Source organism: Lycium barbarum, chromosome 11, assembly GCF_019175385.1.
Source record: "Lycium barbarum isolate Lr01 chromosome 11, ASM1917538v2, whole genome shotgun sequence".
NCBI classification, from domain to species: Eukaryota; Viridiplantae; Streptophyta; class Magnoliopsida; order Solanales; family Solanaceae; genus Lycium; species Lycium barbarum.
Window position 1 is genome coordinate 4,455,736 of NC_083347.1, and position 12,731 is coordinate 4,468,466.

At 34.4% G+C, this 12,731-nt stretch overlaps 1 protein-coding gene across 2 annotated transcripts; it reads left to right on the forward strand.

The window, feature by feature from the left end:
* Window positions 1–3,668: 3,668 nt before the first annotated feature.
* On the forward strand, window positions 3,669–11,594 carry LOC132618914 (autophagy-related protein 18f). 2 transcript variants are annotated; one of them, XR_009574382.1, is made up of 9 exons: window positions 3,669–4,606; window positions 7,412–7,876; window positions 7,953–8,381; window positions 8,693–8,929; window positions 9,021–9,809; window positions 9,898–10,064; window positions 10,328–10,657; window positions 10,751–10,824; window positions 11,360–11,594. XR_009574382.1 is itself a non-coding variant. In XM_060333907.1 (8 exons), the coding sequence occupies exons 1-7, from the start codon at window positions 4,403–4,405 to the stop codon at window positions 10,653–10,655; spliced, it is 2,619 nt and encodes an 872-aa protein (XP_060189890.1). In that variant the 5' UTR covers window positions 3,673–4,402; the 3' UTR covers window positions 10,656–10,657; window positions 11,360–11,594. The 2 variants fall into 2 exon arrangements, 1 of the variants encoding a protein (XP_060189890.1); XM_060333907.1 differs by lacking the exon at window positions 10,751–10,824 and having other exon boundaries at window positions 3,673–4,606.
* The last annotated feature ends 1,137 nt before the right edge of the window (window positions 11,595–12,731 follow it).

Consider the following 12,731-nt stretch of genomic DNA (forward strand, 5'->3'; position numbering starts at 1 on the left):
ATCCAATTGATTAACAATATGCACCATCTAAGCGTGGGTATAGAGCTCGATCTAAACATTAAACATTTATTTTGGTTTGCACAAATTTACAATATGTAATTGATGCTAAGACTTATGTCCTCATTCCTAATTTTTTTTTTAATGATATATGTAAGTTCGAGGCCTATCTCTTCCATCATAATGATATATTTTTTGAAAGAAAAAAAAAACATAAAACCGTCGTAGCTGTACTTTCTAATTCCTATAATACGAATTTTATAAATTTCTTGAACACGACACAGAAGCATATATAGACTTATTTGCTTATACAATAAGTTATCGATTACAGTCAAACCTCTCTATAACGTCATGGTTGGGTCCGAAATTTTTCAACTGTTATAGAGAATGGTTGTTATACACCTATAACAACATTGTCATTTAAATAATAATTCGCTATTATAGACAAAAAAAAGATGCATAAAATTTAATTTTCATTTTTAGTTGTCAAATTCTAAACTTAATCACACTTTGTATAACGAAGGAAAATTGTTTAATGATGAAAATATATATATTCATATGATTTTTTTTTGTCATAAATAGTGTATTATTAAATGATCAAATATTTGGTCAAAATCTCTACACTTATTATTGGTAATCATAGATATTCTATTTTTCTAAAGATGGTTAATTATTATATTACCAAAAAAAAAACTGTTATATGGGGGTAATTTTACAAAGATTGTATTGTTATAAAGTTGGTTGTTGCTGTTATAGAGAAGTAAAATATAGCATAAAAAATCGGTTCCAAAAAAATCTTGACTGTTATAGAAAGGTGATGTTTTATGCGGGTATCATTATAGAGAGGTCTGACTATATATGAATATTATGTATTTACTCATATATGTTGAAGCATGACATAAATTAAAAAGAAACCAAATATCATAGAACATGTACCTTAAAATTTTAAATCATGAAGTTATTGTTGAGTACTGATTTTATGCATAAGAAATAATAATATATCAATATTTATCGAGTTACCAACGTTATCCCAACACTTTAGGTTGTTAAGAAATAATAATCCAACATCTTCTCGTGAGTATTACATACTGGATCACGATCTTGCACATTATTTGTAATGCATATTTTTATTTTATCAAAAGATGATGTAACGTACTTACATTAGAATATATTAGTGCTGAACTTTCGTTTGCTTGATGGCACATGCACTCAGAAATATGACAGCGAATATATAAAATATTGTAAACTTACAAACTCATTCCATGAATTAGAAATCTAGATTGCTAGTATGCCCCTATCCCCCACTCCCCGCAATTTTTTTGAATCACATTTTACTTTCTCGAAAGTCATGATTTTGACTCTAAGTTGGATTAAAATAAAATTTATTTTTGAAATTTAAATTTGAATATTTAAAAGATATATAAAAGTAATACTATAAGTTGTAATTCTCTCATATGAATATAGTAAAAAGCTACATCTTAAAATATCGATAAAATTGATGTAGTTTGAATTTCAAGAAATGAAATGTGATAAGTATTTCAGGCGAGAGGGAGTATATGTTCACCCTATGTCTGCCATCTACATTGAGATCCGACTTATTAACACACTCGTTTAGGGTAAAAAAAGCTCTCTACCAGGGGAGATCGCTATAAAGGATGAAAAAATACCTACATTCGTAACACAATCTTTGACGTTGCTAATAAACATTTACTCGTCATTATGATATAACTATTAGTACTGTAACTAATAACTTGTCATCTTTAAACTTATCGTTCAAACTTTTGGCAATCAAATTTATTGCATAAATAGTTAAATACTGTATAATATAAGCTCATTTTATATAATTATACAAAAATAATATAAGTTGAAACTCTTCTCATATTAATATAGTAAGAAATGTACGGTCAAACCTCTCTATATGACAACAACATCCGCATATAACAACACCTCTCTGTAATAGTCAAGTTTTTCGGAACCGATTTTTTATGTTATATTTTATTACTTCTCTATACAGCATTTTACCTGTAACAACAACAACCAACTTTATAACAGTACCCTCTTTGTAAAATTACCCCCATATAACATCTATCTTCTTTTTTTAGTAATATAGTAATTAACCATCCTTATAAAAATAGAATATCTATGATTACCAATAATAAGTTTAGAGATATTGATCAAATATTTGATCCTTTAATACACTATTTGTGACAAAGAATATTATGTGAATTTATATATTTTCATCATTAAGAGATTTTTCTTCGTTATATAAAGTGTGATTAAGCTTAAAATTTGACAACTAAAAATAAAATATTAGATTTTATGCATCTTTTTTTGTCTACAACAGCGAAATATTATTTAAATATCGATGCTATTATAGGTGTATAATAGTCATTCTCCATAATAGCCAAAAAATTTCGAACCCAATGTTGCTGAGAGGTTTGATTGTATATCTTAAAATGTTGGCCAGGTTAATAAATGTGACATATACTTTGAGGCTTGAGCTAGAGGAAATATATTTTTTGAGTTTTCAACCCATGTACGGTATCTACTTCATAGCCTGTTTGGCCAAACTTCTAAAAATAACTTATTTTAAACAGTACTTTTTTCAAAAGTACTTTTCAAAAAAGTACTTTTGGCAGCAGTTTGTGTTTGACCAATTAATTTAAAAAGTACTTTTGAGCAGCAATTAGTGTTTGACCAAGCTTTTAAAAAGTGTTTCTATGTGTATTTTTCTCAAAAGTATTTTTCAAAAAAGTATTTTTGGGCAAAAACTATTTTTTTTAGCTTCTGAAAAACTGTTTCTGCTACTCCCCAAAAGTACTTATTTTCTCCCAAAAACTTGACCAAACACCTCAAACTAAGTACTTTATGGGAGAAAATAAGCACTTTGGGGATGGGGGTGGGGTAGGGGAATAAGCTTGGCCAAACAGGCTATAAGACTTGACTAATATAGACATAATTTTAGGGTAAAAACACTTTCTATTAAGGTGATTTACTCCCGAAACTCAATCTAAAAGTCTGTGATTTATGATGGAATGATACTTACCCTTAAATATTTACCTCTCTTGTCTTGTATCATTGTCTTTATGGTATATAACTAATTACTACTAATAAATATTCATGTTTAAGCTTATTGTTTAAACTTGTGGTAACCAAATATATTGAGTAATAAATACTATTTATAATAAGGTCATTTTGAATTGATGGATGAGATTTTCATCATTTCAAATGATCACATATTCTTTCAAGTTGGTCAAACTTCAAAGCAAGGAAAATGGAAGGACTTTGAGACTTCCCTTGCAGATTTACGTTCTCCCCAAGTCACCGTTACCGTTATCTTTTCTTACCTCCGTTAACTTTTTACTGTTACAGCAGCTACCGCCGGTGAAAAAAACAGACCATAGACGAAACGTGAAGGGAGCTTCCTTCTATTCAATAAATAATATTCTCTCCGTCCTAATTTAAGTATCTTAATTTTCTAATCTCTTTCTATACTACGTTAGTATTAACAAGTTTAGCACCATAAAATACAACATTCAAAATTCTTTTTATATTTTTTAAACTCCGTATCAAGTCAAAATAAAACACTAAATTCAAAAAGGAAAGGAAGTTAAAAAGAAAAGCATTTATTTGTAATATCTATAAATATAATTTCAGAGAGAGAAAGAAAGAAAGAGAGACGTAAAAGAGACAAGCTTTATAATTTCTTCAATCATCTTTGTAACTTTGTTCATTATCCGATCCTTCAAATTCATTTCTTCTTTCTCCTTTTAAACTACTTTTATAAGCTTAATATGTATACATATAAACTCTAATTTCTTTTTATACAATTTGGGAATCTTTTTCTCTTTATTTTCAAGTATTGAAACCTATCTGATCCAAATTTGTACATATTCTTTGTTAAATTCTTTGTAAAAAAAAAATAAAAAAAATACTTTATTTGATTCTTGAATTTGATGTACAGGTAGATAAAGATTTGTTTGATACATACAACAAAGTAAGTTTTTGAAAAATTTGTTGTGTTTTACAAGTTAAAGTTTGGATTTTTTTGTTGTGGGGTTTGGTTAGTTGTGTTCTTTATTGTAAAGTAGTGAAAGTTTAGAAGAAGACATATTTGGATTCAATAGTTTTTTTTTTTTTTTTTTTTTTTTTTTTTTTTCCAGTTGTGGGGTTTGGATTTATATTGTGTTGGAAGCAAATGATACAGACAGGTGTTTAGATGAGAGTTTAAAGAGTTTCATATTGTAACGTTTTTTCCCAGGGGTTATCAAGAACGGTGATATATAGGGAACTAACCTAAGGGGTATGATCACAAGTGTAGAGAATAAAAGATTCAAGAATCAGAGAGTTGTTTTCGATTTCCGTGTTGTATTTGCTTTGGTTTCTGCTCTTTGGGAGCTTTGGAATGAGGAATGATGCACAAAAGCCACCTCTTGAAGGTGGAAATGTTGCACTAGGCAAGAGCAAAAATGGTGTTTTTCCAGCTTCGTTTCGAGCTTTTTCCAAGATTGTATCGTCTGGGGCTTCGACTGTTGCTTCGACGGTTAAGTCAGCAGCTTCAGCTGCTTCGGCTATCGTGGAGAGGGACAATGATTCCAGCCACGATCAGGTGCTATTCCCATGTTTTTTAAGCCCTTATGTAGTTGTAGGTGTTTGATATTAGGGTCTATAGCTTTTTTAGTAGAGAAAGATTGAAACTTTATACTTGTTAGCCTGGGTTTGCTACTCGTACATTTATAGTTGAATGTCATGAATTCTATGACCTTATGTAGGTTGTAGGTGTTAGATATCAGGGTATATGGCTTTTTTGTAGAGAAAGATTGAAACTTTATGCTTGTTAACCTGGGTTTGCTACTCGTACATCTATAGTTGAATGTCATGAATTCTATGACCTTATGTAGTTTGTAGGTGTTAGATATCAGGGTATATAGCCTTTTTGTAGAGAAAGATTGAAACAAACTTTTATACTTGTTAAGATGGGTTTGCTACTCGTACGTTCATAGTTGAATGTCATGGATTCTATGCCCTTATGTAGTTTGTAGGTGTTAGATATCGGGGTATATAGCTTTTCTGTAGAGAAAGTTTGAAACTTTTATACTTGTTAAGATGGGTTTGCTACTCGTATGTTCATAGCTGAATGTCATGGATTCTATGCCCTTATGTAGTTTGTAGGTGTTAGATATCAGGGTCTACAGCTATTTTGTAGAGAAAGATTGAAACTTTATACTTGTTAAGATGGGTTTTCTACTCGTACATTTTTATAGTTGAATGTCATGAATTCTAAATGCAGATGGTTAATGCTGTTTTGGTTGCAAATCCTTAATTCTTTGAATGTTATACTAAGTTTAGCTTAGGCGAGTAAGTGCTGAGAATAGCTATATCCAGTATATGCCTGTTATAGTCTCTTCCCCTCCTTTTTGGTTAGTTTTCTTTAACAAAATTTAGCGCCAAGTAGAACTTATGTGGGTTAAATATCATGTGCATTTTTTCTTGTTGACACTACCAAAGGGAATATGATTAGAAAGGTATCATGATTATATCATTATATGGATCAGCATGGGAAATGAGATCTGAAAGTCCACGTGACTGATCTGCTATTTTTACTCCTTAGGTTTTCATGGCTCTTTCTTTCTCAGATGACCAATACAATTTGATAATACTGTATATTGTGTATATATCTGCATATTTGGTGGCCTCTTTCTTTATTAATAAAGAAAAGATATGCATATCCTAACTGGTATATGTGTAGCATTAGGTTATTTGTGGGAGGCCTGTTTGAGCACACATGCTTATTGTACTAGAATACAATTTTCTGGATGCATTTCTGATCAGGTGACATGAGTAATTGGAAAATGACCTTTTCTTCAATTTAGTATCATAGGAGTTGGGACCCACCAGTGAGTTGTCGGGTTCTTCTCATCTCATTTTCAAAACTGGAGGTTTTGTTCTTGTAGTGTTTTAGCTTTCAAGCTATGTGACGGCATATAATCTTTTTACTTAATGCGGTGTTTTGACTCTTTCGGGCAGTTTGTTAGAGTTACTGATTTTTTACTTTATTCGTGGAATTCTTTCCGTTTTGTCGTGTTGGTCTAATTTCCCGCCTTTGTTTTGTCTGGTTATTGTTTTTGAATGAATGATCCTTATGTGTAATTGGACCTTTTTCTTCTTGTTTTTTTCCGCCGTTGTCGTATGTCCAGATTTCTCGTATCATACCACATGTGGACATACTAGTGTTACATTTAAGAATTTAAAATGCATGTCACATGTTTCTTGAGTTTTATTACTACAAATGGGATATAAGATCTCTTTTTTTTTTTTGATAAGGTAAATAAAGTGATGTGAGATCTTCATGGAATTTAAGCTGTTAACGTGCTTTTATGAAAAAGATTTAACCCAAAAAATGAAAAGATTTAACCAATTCCTCTCGCCCCATGTACAAAGAAAAGGAAGTTTTGCCATCTGGGGTAACCAGAAGTTTGAATTGATATAAAGGTATAATGCTTTATTTCATTGACAAGTAATGTAGGTGTAGTGTTCCAAAAGGAAAAAGCAAGTCGTCCGTGACTATTAATTTTTTTTGATAAGTAACATTTGACTGTGTAATCTAATGCATTACAACCTTGGGAAGTTGTGTTTTGGCACCTGTAGGTTTTCCTTCCCACCACTCAATTCAAATTACATTGAGGCTTGTGCGTTGAACAAAAATAAAAAGAGATATTTGTGGACAGTAATATAAATCTTATAATGGTACTTTGACACAGAGCCAAGCTTTAGAAAGCAGTTGCAGGATTGGAAATTGAGAATTTGATGGTGCTGTTGGGAATGATTTAGGGTCTGATTCTGATGAAGGTAGGCCGTGATGCTCCAGAAAGGACCAGTGGTGGCTTTTACAATTTGAAATCTTTTATGAAACTTTGGTAGATAGAAGCAGGAGCTACTTTGGCTCTAGGAAGATTTACTTCAGGGGATCCCTTGGGGCAATCCTAGCTGGTGATAATCTTGGAGAGTAGGATCTTCACAACTTTTGGTTGCTTTATTTTAAGGCTGACAAGACTGATGAACATTTCTGATGGGCTGATTCTTAATTGATTCTATATTAAGTATAGATTAGGTTGATACCTTGGACAAGTTCAGGAGGTAACATTAATTGTGATTCTCTTTAGTTAATTTTGAGACCCAGTTTCAAAGATATGGCTTATGGCACATAAGAGTTATAGAGCAATTATCATGAGGAGCCCCTAGTACTAAAAGCTAGTGAACATAGATTTTGGATGTTTGATAGAGTCAAGCTAGCTATATATTGCTAGTGCCTAGAGATATTGTTCATTGTGTTGCTATGTGAATAAGGTCGAACTTTGGTGCTCTTCCAAAGGGGAATGTAGCGTATCTCATGTTCCTCTTCTACCACACACAGGTTCTCTGGGCTGGGTTTGACAAGTTGGAATGTGAGAGTGGCACAACTCGGCAAATTTTGCTCCTGGGGTGTCGTTACGGCTTCCAGGTTTGGGATGTTGAAGATGCTGATAATGTGTGCAACTTGGTTTCCAGGCATGATGGCCCTGTTTCTTTCATGCAAGCGTTACCAAAACTAATAGCATCAAAGAATTGTGACGACAAATTTTCTGTTAGTCGTCCAATGTTGATACTTTGTGCGGATGTATCTTTTTCTGGTGGTAGTAACAGTGGGGAGAGCATAGGAACTCCTCATAATGGAACCTCCCAACATTATCATAACCAAGCAAGACCCACTTTTGTGCCCACTGTTGTTTGGTTTTACTCCATGAAATCTCACTCTTACGTGCATCAATTGAGGTTCAGATCAGTTGTTCACTTGGTAAGGTGCAGCTCCCGAGTGATTGCAATCTTACAAGCAGCTCAGGTACGTGACATGATATCACAAAGTTGTACTCTGGTTTATCTTGCTAGACATAAAAGTGAAGTTGCTTTTATTACAGATACATTGTTTTGATGCTGCAACTCTAGAAAGGGAATTTACTATTGTCACCAATCCTGTTGTCACGGGGTTTCCTGCGTCTGGAAACATAGGTGTGGGACCTCTCGCAGTAGGTCCCAGGTGGATAGCCTATAGTGGAAGTCCAGTTTCAGTCTCGAATTCTGGTCGAGTCAATCCACAGCACCTTACTCCTTCTGCTAGTTTCCCAAGTCCTGCTCCAAATGGGAGCCTTGTTGCTCATTATGCAAAGGAATCAAGCAGGCAACTTGCTGCTGGTATTGTGACTCTAGGGGATATGGGGTACAAGAAGCTGTCGAGATACTATTCTGAGCTGCGATCAGATGGTAATTGTTCTCAGCCTGGGAATGCTCGTGTGAAGGTATCAGGAGCTGCTAATGGACATTTTCAAGATGTAGACAGTGTTGGAATGGTATAGCTTACTCTTTATCAACTTTCTTTCGAAGATGTTGGTTTAATATTCATGCCTTTATGGTGTCATTTTAAGGCTTTTGGGGAGCTTTGCGATCATTTCGTTTTCATCACCATATTAACCCTCATGCCGTGTCTACTGTTCTGTGGACATTTATGTATGTCCATGCATTTGCCCTTTGTATTTTATTATTTCTGAATAGTGGTAAGTGAATACCATTCAGTTGCTATATATATAATGCTGGCTTTGACCAGCATTGGTCTCTAATGTAACTTCTTTTTTTTTTTTTTCATTTTTTTTTGCATCTGTAGGTCATAGTCAGGGACATTGTCAGCAAAGCTCTTATTGCTCAGTTTAGGGCACATAAGAGTCCCATTTCAGCTTTGAGCTTTGATCCTAGCACTACTCTTCTGGTGACAGCTTCAGTTCAAGGCCATAATATCAATGTATTTCGGATAGTGCCTGGACTATCTGAAAGTACATGTGATACTGATCCTGGATCTTCTTATGCCCATCTCTATACGCTGCAGCGTGGACTGACTAACGCGGTAAGTATATCTAAGTTGCTATCCCGTATTTCTTGAGCTTGTTGCTTCTTGATGATTGAAGTCAACTATTATCTCATTTTGGACATCTCAGGTCATACAAGACATAAGTTTTAGTTGTGATAGCCGGTGGATTATGATAAGTTCATCCAGAGGAACTAGCCACCTTTTTGCGGTATCCCCTTCAGGGGGATCAGTTGATTTTCACACGGCTGATGCATATCCTAGTGTTTGCGCTAATGGCTCCCGGGTGATGGCAAAACCTGTGAATTCTGTTAATCAACAAAGCATTTGTGGATCTGGCCCCCCGGTGACACTTTCTGCTGTTGGCCGAATAAGGAGTGGAAGTAATGGTTGGAAAAATACTCTAAGTGGTGCTGCCGCTGCTGCAACGGGAAACATTAGCTCTCTATCTGGGTCCATTGCTTCAGCTTTTCAGTACTACAAAGACTATAACCAATGTACAGATGCAACCTTTCTAAAGTCAACTTATCACCTGCTGGTTTTTTCTTCTCCTGGCTGTGTGATACAATATACTTTACGCATGTGTTCTGGTCTAGATCCTGTTACAACCACTACTGCGGTGGGTACAACACATGAGTCAGGTCTTGAAGTTGATACAAGATTAGTTGTAGATGCAATCCAGAAGTGGAATATTTGCCAGAAACAAAATCGCAAAGAGCGAGGTGGTAATATTGATATATATGGTGAATTTGGAGACACTGATAGCAGTAAAGTATTTCCTGAAGGCATAAAGGTAGAAAATGGTCTCAATTCTAAGCCTAGGAATACAACAACTTCTGATGAAAGACATCATATGTATATATCTGAAGTGGAGCTTGAAATGCATAAACCTCAGATTCCATTGTGGGCAAAATCTGAGGTACTTCACTATTTGTTTGGTACCACAAATGACATGCTGCCTTTGTGTTGGCTGATATCTCCTTTGTGCTTTTGTAATTGTTCTGCAGATCTATTTTCAATCATTTGCTGCCGACGAGATTAATACAGGCGATGTTTATGCTTTTGGAGGAGAGGCTGAGATAGAAGTATTTCCAACTCATTCACTCGAGGCGAGATCAAAAGATTTAGTTCCAGTTTTTGAATTCATTCAAGCTTCCAAGACCCAACAAGGGAGGTAATCAGTAATTATCTCTTTTTGTGAATACGTCGTCCTTGTTATAGAAAGTTACCTAATATTTTGGGTCTGTGTGATGGTCTTTTAATTTGCTTTGGAGCATGCATAAGCTGATTTTGTGCCTTTGGGTGGGGCACCGACTGTTTTGTAGGTCATGTTTTAGTTATTAGTTGTTTACTGTTTCATTTTATAATGTTTTGCTGATACTTTTCGGAAATCGGAATATGGTTACTGTTTCTGAAGTTAGGTGTTTGTTATTTTAGGGTATCCGTTAACGGTGACAATAGCGTCTCTGATAACTGCAATCTTATGGCTAATGGAGTTAATGGATCACATCATTCCATGAATGGTCCCAGGAGCGAAGTTCACTGCGGCCGAGAAGTAAATGGGTTGGATGGTCTTCCAATGACAGGTCAAACAGCTAATGGCTTTGTAGATAGTAGCGAGAGCCCTAAAGCGGATGCCCGGCTAGATTTTGTAAATAATATGAAGAGCTCCGAGATGGAGCCACAGTCTAAGTTTGTACATAATAACCTAGATGGTGCAGAAATGGAGAATCATTTCGATGATGAAGTTGACAGCGTTGATTGAAGGTAACTGATTTCGCCTTTTGCTTGTTCTTCATGGACTTCTTGCATACATTTTCAAGTAGCTGTACGAAGCATGATAATAAGATTTTCAACTAGGTGATTGCTTCCCATCTAACCAAGTTTTGTGATGGATAAAGTTACATGGTACCTGTGCTGGTGGGAGGTAGCAGGTACGTTGGAATTAGTCGTCGTGCGTGTAAGTTGGCCCGGAAACTATGATTTTAAAAAATATAATACAACGAGATTTTCCTCATATCAAAGAGGTCGTCGTACGCTCTTCCTAACTTCTAAAAAAAGGGCAGCCCGGTGCACTCCGGGTATGCGTGGGGTCCGGGGAAGGGCCGGACCACAAGGATCTATTGTACGCAACCTTACCTTGCATTTCTGCAAGAGGTTGTTTCCACGGCTCGAACCCGTGACCTCCTGGTCACATGGCATCAACTTTACCAGTTACGCCAAGGCTCCCCTTTGCTCTTCCTAACTTCTATTGACCTAAAATAAGTGTCTAATTTGGACTCGGTGGATGCTTTATCTGCTTGTCTTTCTGCATTCTCCTTTTCTTGTGTTAGAGAGAGAACTTGAACTTGGAAATGTATGCCTGTCTCATTTTCTGTGAATATGATCTCTTGTTTTCGTTTCTTTGACATTTAAGTCTTTTACATATTGTTGCAGTTGATTAATTCATTGTTTTCATGATCTTGTCAGGTGTTCGTTATTCGTTTATTACGTGGAGGTTTCTGTAAGTGTTAATATTGTGGGAGGTGAAAATGTAATGAAGGAAGAGAGTTTAGGCTCCTTGATTGACCCAATGTGCAAAATGTGGATGCTTTGACTTGTAAATATCGGACTGAAACTTGTCCAATAAAGTAACTCGTAATATGTAAATAATTGCCTGGATCTTGCAACTTGTTGCTTTATTTTGTTATCCTCATTCACCTTATCTTCGGTCCATTGTTAACAGAGTTTATATATCTCGAGATGGATTTAAGTCATACACTGATAATGTAATGAAATTTTAAAAATTGATTACCTCTCATAGGTCGTGTGCAGCATTCTGATTCTACCTCATAGAACTGACATTCTAATAGAATGTAGGAGTATTTTTTTTCTTTAAAAGATAGAGATCAGGCTTTCTAAATGAGATTGAATTTCGAGAATATGCAGTTATTGTTTCTCACTTTTAAATCTCAGGGCCTCAAATGCTAAAATTATCAAGTTTTTGATGTTTTAAAAGCAAGATACTTACCAAATTGTCGTAGCTACTCATTTAGTACAGCTTAAATCTAGAACATTGAAATTTAGAAGTACAAAAAGTCAAGTATCAGCAAGTTTCTACTTTTTCACCTTTGCTTTCCATTTTGTGTAGAACCTTAGTATCAATTCACAAAAAGAGTAATCTTGAAAGAAAGGTCCTGACCAAATGATTGGTGAATCAACTAACTTTTAAATAACGAAGACGGTTAACTCCTTTTTGTTTTATAATTATAATTATAATTATAGTTCAAACCCGTTAGAAATACATAAACCAAGAAAAAAAAAACTTTTCTTTTAAACTATTAAAAACTAGTTAAATTTTTACATAGGAAACAGGTCTGAGAGGAGGATAAAAGTTATACAAACCTTAACTGATAAAAATAGTTTTTCATAGGAAACTAATTTGAAAAGAATTGAACTAATTTAGCTCAAATTGATTCACCTTTTAAGATGAATTGATTTTTATTGAACCCTTAAATGAGTACACATACATCGTCTATGCCACTTAACAAATATTTTCACCCTTGAGCAAAAACATAGCTTATTAAACTCGCTCAAGTTTAGACGAATTCGATTGGATTGCACATATGTAGCTCAAAATTGGCATATGCATATACGATGTACTTAGTGCCTAATCCTACAAACATTGAATTTATCGAGCATAATCGGATTAATTAACTAACTAACCAAACAATATAAATTCTATGGCACCAGACTTTATTACGAATTATGTTGCTAACTTGTACACCAGAAGTGTTTTGGAATAACTAAAATAGTCTAATTTTTGCAAATTAATTTAAGCTCCAACAAACCAACAACTATT